Source organism: Chrysemys picta, chromosome 21, assembly GCF_011386835.1.
Source record: "Chrysemys picta bellii isolate R12L10 chromosome 21, ASM1138683v2, whole genome shotgun sequence".
In the NCBI taxonomy this organism is placed as follows: domain Eukaryota; kingdom Metazoa; phylum Chordata; order Testudines; family Emydidae; genus Chrysemys; species Chrysemys picta.
This window is the reverse complement of record NC_088811.1, coordinates 14,226,962-14,244,526: the sequence shown is the minus strand read 5'-3', so window position 1 is coordinate 14,244,526 and position 17,565 is coordinate 14,226,962. Positions and strand designations below refer to the sequence as shown.

Sequence of the window (17,565 nt, the reverse complement as noted above, 5' to 3'; positions counted from 1 at the left end):
CTCTGCGGCCTTAAAAGTGTAAAATTGATCTTTCCTCTTTGTGGATCCCTTAGTGAGCCACTTGACTGTACTGGGCCAGATCCTCAGATGGTGGGAACTGGCAGAGCTGGAGCGAGGCCTTTATGCCTAAAACAAACCCAACAGCTGCCTGCCTGACAATATGTTTCACCAAAAGAAAACATTTACTTAGAACCCAGAGCTCTGATGAGCTCCCATAACGTCTAATAAATAAACGAAAGCATCCTTTGTGCACAGGAATGTATAGCAATAATCGTACCACAGTAAGACCATACCGATAATAATACAGCCAGAAAGTCCCCAAAGTGCTTTACAGACTGCAGCAAATAGATGGCTCAGCCACGGCTGAAATGCATCCACCTCTGGGGAGGAAGACAGCACCCAGCCTATGCCAAACACGCTAAACAATCATTCATAGGGAGGGAAGGGAACTATTATAAGAAGCTAGGCAGAATGTATGTACCAAGGTTTGAATTTGGCCAAGATATCAGGACCAACACTCTGCTTAGCTTGGTAAAAAGCTTTCTGAGCTCTTCAATGGGGCAGGAGCTCATCTATCCACATTTTTAATCGGAGCAAGGACACCTCCAACAGCATATGCTCCTTAATGCCGTGCTGGGGCACTGGCTCAGGGCTGACTCACAGGGAAGAATATCACCTATGGAATCGCCAGCATCGCTTCTGGTAGCAGCAGGCACTTCCCACCCAGGCACTGGAAGCTTGCCCATGTTGGTGAAATCGCGAGACTGCAGGCTGAAAGAGTAGGGCTGCTCCTATCTGTCAATTTTGGAAGCTGTGAGTGCCCCAGAGGCTGAGAGGTGAGTCAGGTTTTTGATCTCTTGCTGCACAATGCTGAAGTGACTTCAGATGAGGAAGTACTGCCCCTGCCTGACATTACTGTCTATCCATGGTAGTTCTAAAGCACGGCTCACCATGGGATCTATGCCCTGGAGAACAATGAAAGGGCCTGATCCTTCGAGGTTCTGAGTGGGAGGCGTTTCACTGCCTCACTTCCCACTGATCTCCTGCAGCGCTCCCAGTGGGTGCTCACCACTTTGCATAATGAGGGTCAGTGACAGCACTGAGGGTGCCCCAAAGGGCCAGACCTTTCCAGTCTCTCCACCCTGTTCCAAAGCACGTGTTGATTTTCATTCACCTAATTTCTCCTCCTCCTCCTGTTTCCTCTCTCTTTTTATCCTTCCTCCCCAGTGCGACGTCAAAGCAATAGACAAACCTGATGGGCTGATGTTGGGTCATGACAACTGGAAGCAATCTCACTGGGGCTGGTCTTTCCTGCCCCATTCAAGCTGGCAGTCCCGGGTCGCCACAGTCATCCCATAAGTGCGTTTTGTATTTGTGGGGGGCCCACCCAGAGAGAAGAATGGATCAGTCAGGTCATTGGCTGAGCATTGCTATCATTTCACTGAGGGCCCAAGTTCATTTCTGAAAATTTTCTGGAATGCTTGCTGGAAATCTTTGACTATAGGGAATCAGTACTGGATTTATCTGGGTCCCTCAGCATTAACACAATACAGACACTTTAAACAAAGACACGCCACTGTGTTAGGTTTGAACAGAGTTTCCTCTAGCAACGGCTACAATATGTACAACCAAAGAAGTCTGCGTTTCAGTCATTTTCTTCAGATTTCTTTCCCATTTGCTGGCCACAATGTCACCATTGATTTCAGTGAGTCCTGTCTTGCCGAACAATCCAATTCATTACACATTGGTGACTTCCAGGCTGCCAAAGCGTTCCAGGCGGCACTGCTCTGGCCTACTTAGCTTCATATCCTCACAGCACTCTTCGTTTTTGAGAGATCCATAGTCGTCATGGAAATCAGTGTCTTTTCCGCTGAATCCCCTTCCAATTTTCCCCAGGGGAAGCTGCAAATGAAATCAGAGGAACGTAAGGATAATCTCCATCATCGTATGGAGATTTTTAAGAGCAGGTTAGAAAAACACGTCAGAGATGGTCTAGATCAGGGGTAGACAACCTGTGGCACGCGTGCCAAAGGCGGCACGCGAGCTGATTTTCAGTGGCACTCACACTGCCCGGGTCCTGGCCACCGGTCCGGGGGGCTCTGCATTTTAATTTAATTTTAAATGAAGCTTCTTAAACATTTTAAATACCTTATTTACTTTACATACAACAATAGTTTAGTTATATATTATAGACTTATAGAAAGAGACCTTCTAAAAACATTAAAATGTATTACTGGCATGCAAAACCTTAAATTAGAGTGAATAAATGAAGACTCGGCACCCCACTTCTGAAAGGTTGCCGACCCCTGGTCTAGATAATACTTAGTCCTGCCAGGAGTGCAGGAGACTGGACTAGATGACCTCTCGAGGTCCCTTCCAGTCCTATGATTCTATTGTCTTGGGGAGAAAGAGACAGGATGCAGGATATTGTCATGGAGGGAAGGGGGCACCAGATCTGCTTAATCAAGAACTGCCCCAAAACTCCTTTAAAATCCACTTACAGTCAGAAGTAGGATTGTAAAGATGTCATTGCCGCAGAGTTCCATATCACAAGAGCTTCCAGATCCAAATTTGCTCAGTATACAAAGCAAAGCTTTGTTTCTCTAATTGCCAGCACTGGAAACTCAATCTGGACTCTGAGGGTATGTCTACTGAGGAGCTCAGTCTAAGGAGTATTTAATAGCAGTGTAGACTGGAGCTCGGGCTATGGGACACTGCAAATGGGGAGGGTCCCAGAGCTTGGGCTCCAGCCTGAGCCCAAATGTCTACACTGCAGTTAAACAGCCCCTGAGCTTGAACCCCATGAGCCTGAGTCACCTGGCACGGGGCAGCCCTGGGTTTTTAATTGCAGTGTAGACATACACCAGACAAGGATCTTGCCCTCAGGGGTAAGTTAGTATAGCTCCACTGGAGCCAACAGAGTGACGCTGATTTACACCAGCTGGTCTGGAGCGTCCAACCCTGTTCGTTCTGCCTCTTGCACCCATAGCGTTAATAACGATTCTGTAATCAGAATGGCACTGACACCTGTTGATTCCCGAGGCAATACCAAATCCAGCTCGCTCACCAATAGCTGGACTGGCTGTTCTAAGAGGAGACAAGCATGTTTGTTCGAGTGAAGTCAGCAGGGCTGCATTTGTATTAAGTAAGAAAAAGGTATTTTTTTTTAAAAAGTGTAGTAATAAGCAGAAAAGTGATTAAATCTGGCTCATCTTTACACCACAGATCTGGTTCCCCGAGTCTGTCTTACTGACTAAAACAGGTCCCTATCGCTTAGCGTTGCCTAGCCAATACAGCTGCAGGAGAACAAGCTGGATCTATTCTGGCTCAGGTGTCCTCAATAGAATTTTTAACGAAGTTCTGTTGGCAGATTCCTCATTGCCAGTCATATCAGCGCACAGCTTGATTGTCAGCTCCCTCGCTGAGGGGCCCGATTCTGCCACTTGGACTCGGGGTACTTCCAGTCAAACTACCCACAGAATGAGGTGTGAGTAAAGGTAGCAGAATTAGGCCCTCCGTTTTCGGGGCTGACGGTTAGGAATTTATTATTATTTTGTGCTTATAAACTGGGTGAATCTAACCCCGAGTCACTGATCTATAAGAAGCAGGGAAGTTCCAGGGTGGCATTTTTACAGTTACTTTTCAGAGGAGAATCCGCCCACACTTTAAAAAATGGCTTCTCTGGTGATAGCCTCACATTATGGCTTGAAGTATGTTTGTCTAGTTTGCATCTGCTCCATACTTCCAAACAACCACCCTGCAGCTTCCATCAGGGACTCTGCGTTCTCTATCTGTTGTTCCTAAGGAAGAGGTTGTGGGGGGATGGTTTCAGAGTCTGTCCTGAAGTCCCCCATTGTTTCCCCTTTAACCCTAAAAACCCAGGGCCAGTTCCTCCACGGGTGTTAATCAGTACAGCACCATTAAAATCAATGGCGAGATTTCAGTTTGGGATCAGCTGAGATTCCAGCCCTTGTTTCAGGCTGGCCCTGCCTTCTAGCCATCTGGCGTGGCAAGGCACATTGCCAGTAAATGGAGTTCATAATACTGGCCAGCAAGGTGCGCTAGAAAGCAACATAAGATACTAACCCTACAAAAGGGCTGATCCAGTGCTCCCTTGAGATCTCTGGAGAAAGCTTTGACTCTTTAGAGCCATTGAACTGGACTGCCTTAGACTGCAGGCCCAACACCTATGTGTATAAGAGTATTTCTAAATATTTCTAAGACTATTTTAGAGTGTTTCTAAGATATATATATATATAGAGAGAGAGAGAGCGCGAGTGCTAATTTTTAAATGAATGCAATTAATTATTTCATTAGCTCACACATGCCTCTTCTGAGTATCTACATCCCCAATTATCATGGAGATAAAATGACAATTCCAAGCAGAAAATCAGTCATTTCCAGCGGGGAGAAGGGAGTCATTTGGACTTGGTGATTAAATGGCCCAGCCGATGCAAGTTATAATTGGTTTGTTATTGAGCTACTCATCACATAAATTCCAGGCTTAAAAATGCCAACTTTCCCTGGGCACAAAAAGGCTTTTCAGGGCAATTTAATTACCTTAAAGAATATGATTTATAGTCACCCATCTTGCATTATGCTGCTTAATGCCCTTACTCACGCACTGGTTGATAACTGTTATTAGCATCAGTGGGGGAAAAATGCAGAGGGGTTTACTAGGGCAATCTAGAGTTCTCCTGCCTGCCCAGTTTTTCATGGATCTTTATATGAACCGCCATAGGCTGTACTGATAGGACCATAAAAGTGAAGAGATAGAACTTCAAAGGGAGAACAGCAGGGAAAGGGGATCTGATCCAGAATAAGCAGTAATCAAGTCATCTTTTCAAAACAGCTCAGGCCCAGATTTTTCAATCGTGTTTAGTAACCAGTTCGGGCCGGAGGGTCATATTTGCCTCCCCGCCAGCCTCCACTATAAAAATGTGAACAGACTTACCCTGCTTGCTTTGCATTTTAAGCTGTTCCCCTCCTCCTTGCTCTGCCTGGTAGCGCTGGAGGAGCGCCTGAGCGAACCCTGTTTGAGGAGAGTTGACGTTCCATATCGGTCGCTCTCTAGAACACCTGTAGGGCTGAGCAATGAACAGGCACTCATCTCACAGCAGTTTTGAATGTGGAGTCAGTAAACGAAAGAGCCACGTTCCCAAACCCTTCCAGGTTGGGGGGGAAAACCCACCAAATGGAACAAGTGGTGGCTGGATTTTTTAAAAGGACTGGTTCGTCCGATGACCAGTTATAACATGCATCCAAGACAGCCAATAATTGAGGCTCAATTGTAACATACGTGCTAGGCAAGGCTGGCTCCAGGCACCAGACGAGAAAGCACGTGCCTGGGGCGGCACACTGTAAAAGGCGGCATTCCGGCCAATCTTAGGGCGGCACGTTCCAGTCGCCCTGCCGTGGTTCTTTTTTTTTTTTTTTTTTTTGCTTTGGCAGCCCGGTCCGCAGCTCCGGAGCCCCCAGCCGGCTCCCCGCATTCCGGTAGTCCCAGCCCAGCCCTGCAGGGGCACGGACCCTGGCCTGGGGGGCAGGAACTAGCGATCCCTGCTGCTCACTGTGCCGCCGGGCTCCCCGGGACGTGCCACTCCCTGCCGCCTGGACCAACCTCTGCCTCCTGCACCGCTCTGAGCCTGGCCCGGCCGAGCCACCTTTAAAGGAGCGGCTGAGCCAGCACCTCCTGCAGCCCCCGGGGGCTCTGCCTGCCTGGCCGGGAGAGGCACCCCAAGGCCGGAAGGGTGAGCCCCTCTCGCCTGGCTGCGAGCGGGCTGCAGCGCCTGGCTGCCCACAGGCGGAGGGAGCGGGCGGGCGCTGCACTTCATCCCCATACGAGCCGCCTTGACCGCCTTCCACGCACTCCCTGAGGCCGCCGTGTTTTTTTTGCTTCAGCAGTCCGGCCGCCTGTTTGTTTGTTTTTTGCTTAGGCAGCAAAAAAACTAGAGCTGGCCCTGATGCTAGGGCAGGACTAATGTGATCTCATTCTGCACAGTGTATTGTGATGGCCGCAGGGATCAAGAAAGAATTTCCCCCCCCTTCTCTATGTGTAGAGGTGCGTATTTGGCCAAGTGTATGGCATTTTGGCCTTCCTCTCAAGCGTCAGATACTGGTGACTGGCCAAAGTCCCATGAACCAACATTGTCCGCCAGAGTCAGGCCCAAAACAAAACTTCAACAAACCCAGTACTTGTGAAAGGCCAGATTCAGAGCCAAACTTTCCACCTGGCCCCTATGAGATGAACAAAAACCTGGCTCCACGTCCCCAGAAGCTTCAGAAGAGGTCAGCTCCATTTGTGCTCTGACTCGGAACAGCAAATTCCTGCTTCCCAAAATAATGAACTTCAGGCAATGAACAGCACTCTGGGCTTTCCAGCCGGACATAGATGAGGATGCATTTGCGAAAGCAAGATTTTACAGGGTGCAGGGAGGAAGACATAACAGGCCCCTATCCCATCTGTGTCGTGACATAGTCCAGTCCTCTCCATTGCTCATAGTTTGTGTAACCGGCTCCTTGCTGTCATCCAGTCGCTTTCAATTTGCCGTCCCATCAATCGACACCCTGGCTTTCTACTTCCCAACAGCCATTCCCTCCCAGTGCCACAGTCCCTGGCAGCCATGTTTTCTTCTCGCTCTGCAGTGTTAGGCGGTGGTGACACAGCGGCACACGGAAATCTTTTTGCTGCTGCTGCGCTCGCTCGAGGGACACAGGGTCGTCAGTCCCTGCACCTACCTCACTTTTGTGCTTTCATGGACATTCCCCTTTTCTTCACAAGTGTCATTTGATCTCACAAGCCGATCTCCTGTGGCCAGCAGTGGGCTAGGCTCCATTCTCAGACACCGTGGGGCCAGGGTCGTTCAGCCTCCCCACTGTCAATGCACATGCTTTGATTTTACACAACTACTTGGGAAGCGACTCTTGTCTCACCAGCCTTTCCGTCTCCTCCTCCTCCTGCTGCCGGCCCATTATTAGCTCTAGCCCACTGGCTGCTATGCTGGTCTTATTCCCTCCCTGCAGGAGGGAGAAACCATTGCTGACAACTCTGGATTCCTCTAATGGGAGAAATGGATTCAGGATGCTGCCTCCTGGCTCCCCCTCTGTGAGGTTCCCCTCAGGCACCTCATCATCTCTGATCATCTCATATCCTGCTTCACCCCTGAACAGGTATAGCCTGGAGAAAGGCAGAGTAAACTTCCTCTCACTGCCCCTCTATCCTGAGCTGAAGGGACCATCTCTGGAAATGAGGATGGGGACATTTTCCAGACACATTCCGGCCCTGACCTCTCTGCCTCTTCTACCAGTTGAGACATGGACTGAAACTCCCCAACTTATTCTATATAGGTCTCCAAAGACCCAGTAAGATGGTAGCATCTTTAAAGTTTCTCCCGCCACGTTGGATTTGAACAGCTGACCTAGCAGTGAAATCCTTCCCCTCTCATTAGCAGTGCCATGAGCCATCCTTTGGACAGCTGGTTGTGATGCCAGGAGAGTGGGCTGTGCCTTTGCCGTTCTGGCTGCGTGACAGTAACGGAGCAGTAATCAGGGCAGGCAGAAATATCGCTTTCTAGTGGATGGGTTCTGCAATGCACAATGCTGCCATCCCCAGCGCAACGCCTTCTGCTGTCAACACGTCTAATTGCTAGTACAATATTGACATCTCAGAAGCTCCAGGGCTCCCAATTTGCCTGGGCTCTTTGAGGGGGTGTGTATGTGTGTGCAAACAAAAGCACAATATTTGCACTGTGAACCATCTGTTTCGGGCGAGCCAACTAACCAGAGCCATCTGTATAGTTGGGCCTGCAGAAGCTTGAAATCTCACTGCCTGCGCTGGAAATTTGCAGGAGAATTCCCCCTCTCAGCTCTCAACTGGATACTTTGCATAAATCCTGCTTGCATGGACAGAAGGGCCAGGCAGTGAATGAATGGCGCATACGCCATGCAGAGCCGCGGTGCACAGGCCTCTACTCTACCTTGCCCAAGGTAACAGAAGTCCAACTCAGCCTGTTATACAAAGTTGTTTGTAAAAGTCAGCAAAAAGAGGCGATTAACAGCCTGATACTAACTGGACTGTTTAGGTTGCAAGCACTGTGCTAAGGGACCTGCAAGGCTCCTGGTAAAGTCACAGGGCGGCGTGAGAATGAGCAGAAAGATTCTAGAGATGGGTGAAAAGGTTTATGTTGGAAATGAGTGGCATGTATGTCCATTTCCTTGAGCATCATTGACCCGGGGCGGGAGGGTGAGAGGGGTGTCACGACATGGATGCTGGGAAAGAGGAAAGCATGGACTGCAAGGAGTGAGCTTCACCAGAATGGCTGCCACCCTCACCATCACTTGGGGCCCCAGGATCCACCAGGACACTGTTGGACCTTCATCATATTGATCCTGAGAACTATCCTGACCAGACCAGGCCAGAGAGAGGGAACCAATGACATTACCAGCTGCCCCAGCTTCAGCTCAATTCGGAAAGATGGCTGGCATGTATGAGACTTTGGTTCCTGCTCTCATTCCCTCCTTCATGTGTAATTTTCCTTCCTCACCTTAATTCTCCTCTTCCCTGTCTCCCGTCTTTCTAAAAATTGTCTGGCTCAGCTGGCCAAGACAACTCCATCTTTGCAACACTGCTGTAAGCCTGGTGACCAGAAAGACAAGCTAAAAGCAATGCCCTAAACAGCCCGTTGCTGGAACAAGCTCGGAGTAGCTGATAAGACATTGGGCAGTGCCTGCATTGTTCCAGCAGCAAAGTTGCAAGTGAAAGTCAGCACCAGAAACGGAAGCTGTATTTTCTAGTTTAGCTGTTCTTTTCTCTCCCGGTGTGCGCGCCTGTGTGTTCTGTCTTAAAGAAAACAGGACTGGACGTCACCAGCAGCAACAATACCCGCTCCACACCACCGCAGCTAACTTCGTCTCTTTTTCACCTCCGAAAGGACAGATAATACCCTCTGACAGACTGTCACACGGGGGTTTCTTCCTACCAACAAATACTAAATACAGCTCAAATGGTTTTTTAATGGGTGGTTGTTACCATCAAAGTAAGCCATGATAATTGGACACAAACTTAGGGTGACCATATTTCCCTATGCTGAATACGGGACACCTGGTAAAATTACTCATATTCAAGCGAGTTCGATGGCGGTCAATCAGAACTACGCTGTATAAACATTCAAATTAACATCAAGCTGACTAAGCCCCTGTTAAAAAGAAAGGCGGAGTAGCTGGATGCTTTTTATTTACCTTCTTATTTTTAAGGCGTTAGAGTTCACATGGGGAGAGGTGACACACACACACTCCCGTACACCTCTTTCACTGGGGGGCATGGGTGTGTGACCGACCGACGTGACCCTCCCTTCCCAGTGCTCTCTGCCCTTCCTGCCTAGCTTGGCCCCCAGGATGGACCTGCCTCTCCTTGTACCTGGCGCCATGTCTTCCCGAGGCAACAGGTGGGGGGGGCACACAGGGTCACATGCCCCCCTCCCCAGATTTTGGCCAGGATTCATACCAGAATGTGGCCAGCAGAAGCCTTTCGGCACGGGGCGGGAGGGAAGGGATAGGAACTGCTTCCAGCCGCAGGGTGGGGGTGGGGGAAAGGGATGACCTGGCCCAGGTCTTTGCAGAACTCATCTTTTCCCACCTCCCCACCCTGCTTGTCCCTTCCTGCCCACACAGCTTCAAAAGGCAGCTAACTCCTCCAGGCTGCTGCTGGCCACCAACATAACCCAGCCGCCACCTGTCCCCCGACTACAGCGCGGGCAGGAAGGGGTTAAGCCCTAAGGACTCATTGTGCACCAGGGCCCAGGGAACCTGACTGCAGGGGCGTCAGCGAACCCAGCCAGAGCGGTGGCTCGGCAGAGGAGGGTGCCTGGGGACGGAGCTGGTGAAGAGGGTCCTAAGCCCCTGCCTGGGGGGCTGCCGTGAAGCCTGCAGGGTCGGGACATGAACAGGCTGGAAATCACTTCCCCCTGCCACTCCAGAGCTTAGCTGAGGGGTGGGGAGGCTTCCCGTGCCAGCGCGGAGCGGGGCTTTGGCATATGCAGGGCTCGGCTCCTCCTGGCCAGCGCCCCAGGCTGCAGGGTCTGGGCCTTTCCTAGGGCACTAGCTCAGCCAGAGGCAGTGGGGAAGGAAGGAGCTGTCGGCCAGGCTGTTGGGGAACTGAGTGCCTGGAGCAGTGGCTGATTCTCCGCACAGCGCTGGGAGCAGGACGTGCCCCGCCGGGGGTGAGATGGAGGAAGAGCAGGGCTGGGGGGAGTGAAGAGGCAAAGCAGAGAGAGGACAGCGAGAGGGGGAGCACATAAAGGGCCGACGGGTGGGCAGCAGAGGCCACACGTAATCGGCCGCTGCCTGGCACCTACCCGCACTCACCAGCCACCGCAGCTCACAGTGCGCTGCCCGAGCCGGCTGGAAATGTGCTGGGGGCGCAGCCCTGCTGGCCGAGAGCTGGCATGCAGCAGGGGCTGTGCTGACAGACCAGCAGGGCCCCACGCTTTGCCCCACCACCAGCCTTGCACACCCACCCCCATTGTCGGCCATTGGATCCCCCACTCACGGTTGGTGAGCAGGGATTCAGTCAGCAGCAGGACCTGCCAGTACTGATGTGGGGGAGACAGAAAATATGGGACAATTCGCCCATTTTTAAGAAAAAGTTTGGACACCTGCAGGAGGGCTTAAATACAGGACTGTCCCTTTAAAAACGGGACATCTGGTCCCCCTCCACAAACCCCCAGACCACACTTTGCTAATAAATATTGTAACAGTGAACCTGGGTTTTATTAACCTCTTATCCCTTGTTGGGACTGAGACCCCTCACCCCTTTCAATACAGCACATCGCCCAGAGAGGCAGATTTTGTCCCTGGACTGGCAACAATGAAGGACGACATTTGCATCCCAGCTGACTCAGACCTCCCCAAAGCACAACAGCCGTGAGAACGGTACAAATGCTTCAACAGATTAGATTGGATCTACGCAGTTCAGCTACAATCACAACAGCTGGCTGTATTCTAGCCTCAATCTACAATCATTAGGTGTCAGTGTGAATGTTGTGCAAAGACTGACGGGAGAGACCCACCCTTTATGAAACCTCCACACCGATCAGAACTTTCAGCAGCACCTCAGAGCTCGCCACCGGTCCATTTATCAGCATTTCATCCATTGGTAGCAGCAGGCACTCAGCTTTTTCCATCTACAAATCAATCGGAGTGAAACACATTCCCTGGGTGGAGGGCCAGCACGAGGCTTATGCGCCACCACTTAAATCGCACTTAATCCCTCCAAATGGAGCTTTATCCAATATTTACGTGATGATCACTGTCTTGGCCAACAACAGGTATTGACACACGGAAGCCTACAGCTGAAAGCACAAGTCTCTACAGTTTGAGCTAAAAAGCCAGATTCTGTAGCAGGGGCTATAACAGACTCATATCCTGTGTGAATTAGGCACACAGGGGGCACATAATAGACACCGACTAGTGGGTTACACAAGAGACTTGTGCTGGCTTTCTGACAATGGAGAATTTCACACTGGGATTGTAATTCCAAGCCACTGGTACACAGAACATTATTTCAGAGCTTCAGAGAGTTTAAAACCAGAAGGTACCATTAGATCATCCAGCCTGACCCTCTGTATATCACAGACTATTAAATTTCACCCAGATACCCCTATACTAAGCCCAAATACATTAGTTAGATTAAAGCGTTTCAGTCCTCAGGAGCCAGACAGAAAACAGGGGAGATCGAGATTTTGCCAATGTCTGAAGCCCTGCAGTGGCATGGGATTGGTTAGGTGAGCTAAACTCAAATGATCTCAGCAGGCGAACCATGCCCCAGAGTGTGGAGGAAAGAAAATACACCTCACGGTCCCTGTCAAGCTCGCCTGGGAAAAATTCCTTCACGACCCCAAATGTGGTGAGCAGTTAGACCCCGAGCACGTGAGCAAGACCACCAGCCACGCATCCAGATACTTAATACTTCAAACTTTTGTCTGTCCATCTCTTCATTTATATAGGACCAATTTATCCTAGATGCCTATATACAAATGCGAGAAGTATGGGTAATAAGTAGGAAGAACTGAAAGTGCTAATAAAGAAATACAACTATGACATTGTTGGCATCACCGAAACTTGGTGGGATAATACACGATTGGAATGTTGGTATGGATGGGTACAGCTTGCTCAGGAAGGATAAACGGGGGGAAAGGGAGGAGGTGTTGCCTTATATATTAATAATGTACACACTTGGACTGAGGTGGAGATGGACATAGGAGACGGAAGCGTTGAGAGTCTCTGGGTTAGGCTAAAAGGGGTAAAAAACAAGGGTGTTGTCATGCTAGGGGTCTACTACAGGCCACCTAACCAGGTGGAAGAGGTGGATGAGACTTTTTTTAAACAACTAACAAAATCATCCAAAGCCCAAGATTTGGTGGTGATGGGGGACTTCAACTATCCAGATATATGTTGGGAAAATAACACAGCAGGGCACAGACTATCCAATAAGTTCTTGGACTGCATTGCAGACAACTTTTTATTTTAGAAGGTTGAAAAAGCTACTGGGAGGAAGCTGTTCTAGATTTGATTTTTAACAAATAGGGAGGAACTCGTTGAGAATTTGAAAGTGGAAGGCAGCTTGGGTAAAATGATTATGAAATCATAGAGTTCACAATTCTAAGGAAGGGTAGAAGGGAGTACAGCAAAATAGAGACAATGGATTTCAGGAAGGTGGATTTTGGTAAGCTCAGAGAGCTGATAGGTAAGGTCCCATGGGAATCAAGACTGAGGGGAAAAACAACTGAGGAGAGTTGGCAGTATTTCATAGGGACACTATTAGGGGCCCAAAAGCAAGCTATTCCGCTGGATAGGAAAGATAGAAAATGTGGCAAAAGACCAGCCAAGAAAAAGAACATTCTCTCTCATCTCCCTGCCATTTTTCATTCTTTTTTTCCCTTCATCCTCTTCCTATATAATAAGTAATGGGAAGTAAATGAAAATAAAGTGAGGTACCTTGATTGGGGTTGGGATGTGGGAGGGAGTGCAGCGGGCGGGCTCTGGAAGGAAGTTTGGGTGTGGGGTGTGGGCTCTGGGCTGGGGCAGGGGGTTGAGGTGTGGAAGGGGACCAGGGAGGCTGCACTTACCTACAGTGGCGCGGCTCCCAAAGCAACCGGCACACTCCGCCACCTCTGACAGCAGCTCCTAGGTGGGGTGGGCCAGGGGGTCTCCACGCACCACTGCCCACAGGTGCTGCCCTTGCAGCTCCCATTGGCCACAGGTCCCGGCCAATGGGAGCTGCGGAGTCGGCACTCAGGGCAGGGGCAGTGTGTGGAGACGCCCCCGCCAGGGGCTGCAGGGACATGCCAGCCGCTTCCAGGAGTGGCGTGGCGCGGCGCGGAGGGAGGGAGAGAGGCAGAGTGGGCAGGGAGCTGCCTTAGCGCTGCTGGCACATCTCTGCGCGCCCCTTGGGGGGGAGAGGAGCAGTGGGTCTCCGTGCGCTGCCCGGGGCGGGACCAGGGTGTGGAACTGCCTCCCCCCCCACCAAGGATGTGCAGAGATGTGCCAGAAGCCGTCCGCTTCCGGGAGTGGCATGGGGCCACCGCTGATGGCATGCAGTCAGCCTGCCTGCCCGAGCCCTGCTGCGCCGCCGGCCGGGACTCAGGGGCAGGTTGTCAGATGAGATTTGTCCTGCATTGAGGGCTCCATGCCACCACACGACCTGTTTCATGGTAAATCCGCTCCTGGTCCCAGCAGCTGTGGAGAGACATTTTTAGAACCTTTGCACAATCTCTTGCAAACTAATTAGGTGAATCTAACCTGTTGGCCTCTTTCCGCAGCAAAAGATCATTTTTTAATGATGTGCCTCTGCTTTCAAACTGAGTGCATGGAGCGAAAGTTCACCTGAGGTTTGCCAGGTGATAGCAAAAATTGAGCAAAGATCCCTCAGAACTGATGGGATTTCTACAGCTTACAAAGAGTTCACCTGCAAACTGCTAGGTAGCAACTCTGATTGTGTTCTTTTGTACTTTGAGGAAAACTGGTCACTTATTAAGGGACTATGGTTTCATATAAAACCAGGAAAATAACTAGATTCATGCAACATTTGGCTGAGGTTTCAAACACAGAAAAGTCGGGAAACCGAACGTTCTGGCTACCATGGCAACTGTAACGCAGCCGCATTGTGCATGTAAAGAGAACACCACAGGCAGTGGTGGGGGTCGATAGCATAATCTGTCACAATCGGATTTAGCTGTCAAAACGGTTCTAGAAATGCTCCATTTCCACCAGCATTGGTTCTCTTTCCCACAGGAGACTCCTTCACCAGCACTGCATAGGATTTGGGAGCATGGGAAAGACCCTGTGGACCCCACTGGATTTCCATGAAGTAGCAAATCCTGCTGGGATTTGTCTGGTTGCTACTGTGTAGTTCTGAGGCCACTCTGCTGGACAGAAGAGTGGAACCAGAGTGGCAGAGATTGGTGGTTCCGTTTCAGAGACCAGGAGTTGCCCCTTCACCCCATCAGTGGGCTCCTTATCTGTCACCCCCAGGGAGTTTCTTGAGCCTTCCATGGGTGTTTCCACAGTAGGCGCTAATCTGTCTCAGGCTTTTTCTTGCTCTGAATACACTTCTGACTTTCAGAAATGTAACTTTCCTGAAGAAGAAAGAAAACGCTCTAGCTGCCATCACCACAGTCTGGATTTGGGCGAGGAACTTTTGTAGCTTTTCCTAAGGGTTCTTTTGTGCTTGGTGGCGAGATCTCAAAGCCAAAGCCAAACGATCAAGAAAGCAGATAGCTTTGGAAAATGACATCCAGGACTTTAACACAATGGGGCTGTAAGATAAGCACTGAGGCGGTATCATAGCGACAGGAAAATTGAAAGAGTTGAACAGAAGTTGAATGTAGCTTTGCAGAATTAGGAACAGGTGGCTAGCAAGGGCTTATGCTGGAGAGAGAGAAAGCGGGGGAAAGTAAGTTGAGAGTTATGATAAAACACTGAAGAAACCTTATTTGGATACAGATCTTAGCCAGTGTAGGCCTATTGCAGCTCAAATATCATAGCAAGGTTCTACGGAGCAAAGCAAACAGTTCCATAGATTAGAAGCCGGGATAGAGATTCATCTTCCTTCTGGGTGAAATTTGCTCCTATGCAGACAGCCCACATAAGACCTATGCACCTCAGTACAAGACTAACGTTGTGCATAGACCTTGTGCTGGCCTGCTGCACAGGGTTATGGAAGGTAGCACTTTACCTAGATGAGGCCCATCTACTCCCGATCAGAGAGAACCAGTCATGTAAGGATCTCCTCTCCCAGACAGAAAAGAGCTTTGTGTTTTATATATATTGGTAATATGGCGACCTATGGTTATACCACTGAAGAGCCAACCCATGTCACCACCATGTCACTCTTTGCCCCCAGCCCCAGTGGCTGGTCCACATAAGAGGTTAATGGGCTACCAACTAAGGACAAACATCCAATACAAACAGAAGAACTCTCTGGCTAGCTGAGGAATCATCACTTTCTTCATCAACAGCCTTATTTTAAACAAAAAAAACTATAAAGAGCCTGAAATTGTGCACAAGGAAGATGTTGAACGGAACTCGAGCCGAGTGAAATTGTTCAGACAAAAACTTTTTTTCAGTTAAAAAATGCAGCTTCGGCAATATTGAAACGTTTTGTGAATTCATGTCGACTTGGACAAATTGTTAATTTCAGAAAGAAAAAAAAACACAAATTCCCCAAACAAACAGTCCTAGAATCTATGAATCTATGAATGTTTTTCTAAAAGATCTGCTCAAGGAATTATTTTAGGGAAATTCTCTGGCCTGTGTTATACAGGAGGTCGGATTAGATGATCACAATGATTCCTTCTAGCCTTGGAATCTATAAGAGAAAACATAAGCAGCCAGTAGAAATCAACAGAGACCAGTAAGAACCAGCAGAGACCAACTGGAGAATTCTAATGGAAGCTACTGGAATGTCCACTGGGAAGAGGACTCTCCCCATAGAAAGTGAAAGGAGCTCCTGTGGTGTGTCTTTTTATCATTCCACGTTCTCACATGGCAACCTGTAAAGAGTTCCCAGCCCGTGAGCAACTGAATGACAGATGAGGACCACCCACAGCAGAAGGATGAATTGAGAGCACTACAGTCAATGGATGGATTCTTCTACTCAGAGGCCTCCTCAAACCAGTGTCTTAAAAGCCATGAACTGTCCTGATGATTTATTTAGCAGTTTAATATATATAAATATGTACATACTATAATGCTATTTTGCGCTGTCAACTGCATATCTCAAAGCAAGTTAAAACCTTAATTCTCACAACACTCCTGTGAGGTGGGTAAGTATCATTATGGCCACTTTACAGTCAAGTTAAATGACTCACCCAAGGTCACAGAGTGAGTCAGTGGCAGAGCAGGAGTAGACCCCACGAGTCCTGACTCCCACTTCTCCTGCTGTCACCATTGGAACACACTCCTTCCCTATCTATTTTAATACGTTACTGAAACATGACAAACAGACATATCACCAAGATACATTAACAAGATTGCTTGGAAATAGCACAGACAGCTTCATTATGATTTCAATATTATGAAAAATGTTCAATAAACTTAATTAAAAAACCATCACACAATTCCCAAAACCATGAAAATGGGCTGTGAATGCTGATGAATCCTTAGCAGCCGAAAGTAGGGTGACCAGACAGCAAGTGTGAAAAATCGGGACAGGGGGTGGGTGGGGGTAATAGGTGCCTATATAAGAAAAAGACCCAAAAATCGGGACTGTCCCTATAAAATCAGGACATCTGGTCACCCTAGCTGAAAGGATAATCTATTCCTTTTTGATTTAACAAGCCCCATCATGTAATTTCCTCCTAGCAAGTCCACACTGTCCCTGGCACCAACACTCGGCTACGGACAATTCCTCCCGCTCCTGGGGTGCAAAGGTAGAAAAGCAGGTGGTTAGAATTATCTCCAGGGTGATATTTCAGCTGGAATGGTACTGAACACTGTAGACAATAACTAACTTCATTGCTCCCAAACATGAGAGGTAGCAGGTAATCTGCTGGCTTGCCAATGGCATCATGGGAAGGGCTGACAGAAATGTTGTGTTGAGTAGCAGCAATAAGTGAGGCACCGGTGCCCATATCCTACTGATGCCTCTGTGCAACGCTAGGTTGCCTGTCCCTGCTTCATCCTTGGGAATCCCCATCCATTCACTGTGCTTTCAGAATTCACCTGGGTGGGGCCAGAATCCAGGCCTCCTTTTCAAGGCTGTGCGGTGCAGTTGCCCATGAGATATGGAATATCTGTTGCCTCTCTCCCCGGTTCAACCATCAGCCTGCCTGAGGGATTCCAGGGTTTCCTCAGACATCCTCGGGTAGGACTCAGCACAGGGGTCATCTCTTCTGTCCCAGACGGCCCATTGGGCAGGCTGTGCTCAGCAGAGTTTGGCAGTGAAGAGGAACTGGGGAAGGGTGGGTGATGACTCCCTCTTTTGGTCCATGCAAAGATCAATATTCTTCGTTATCCCCTCCCCTGCTGCGTTTGGGCTATTTTTAGCTCTAATAAAGGCTCCGTTGA

General features: G+C 49.3%; 1 protein-coding gene across 12 annotated transcripts in view; it reads right to left on the bottom strand.

Moving 5' to 3' along the window:
* Window positions 1–243: 243 nt before the first annotated feature.
* The window catches only part of KAZN (kazrin, periplakin interacting protein), a 756,723-nt gene continuing 739,401 nt past the window's right edge, over window positions 244–17,565 (bottom strand). For all 12 annotated transcript variants that reach the window (XM_065575404.1, XM_065575403.1, XM_065575402.1 and 9 more), the window contains 2 exons: window positions 4,955–5,087; window positions 244–1,902 (listed from right to left, as the gene is read on the bottom strand). In XM_065575404.1, the coding sequence (XP_065431476.1) occupies window positions 1,738–1,902; window positions 4,955–5,087 (298 nt within the window). In that variant the 3' untranslated portion in view covers window positions 244–1,737. The remainder of the gene's footprint in view (window positions 1,903–4,954; window positions 5,088–17,565) is intronic.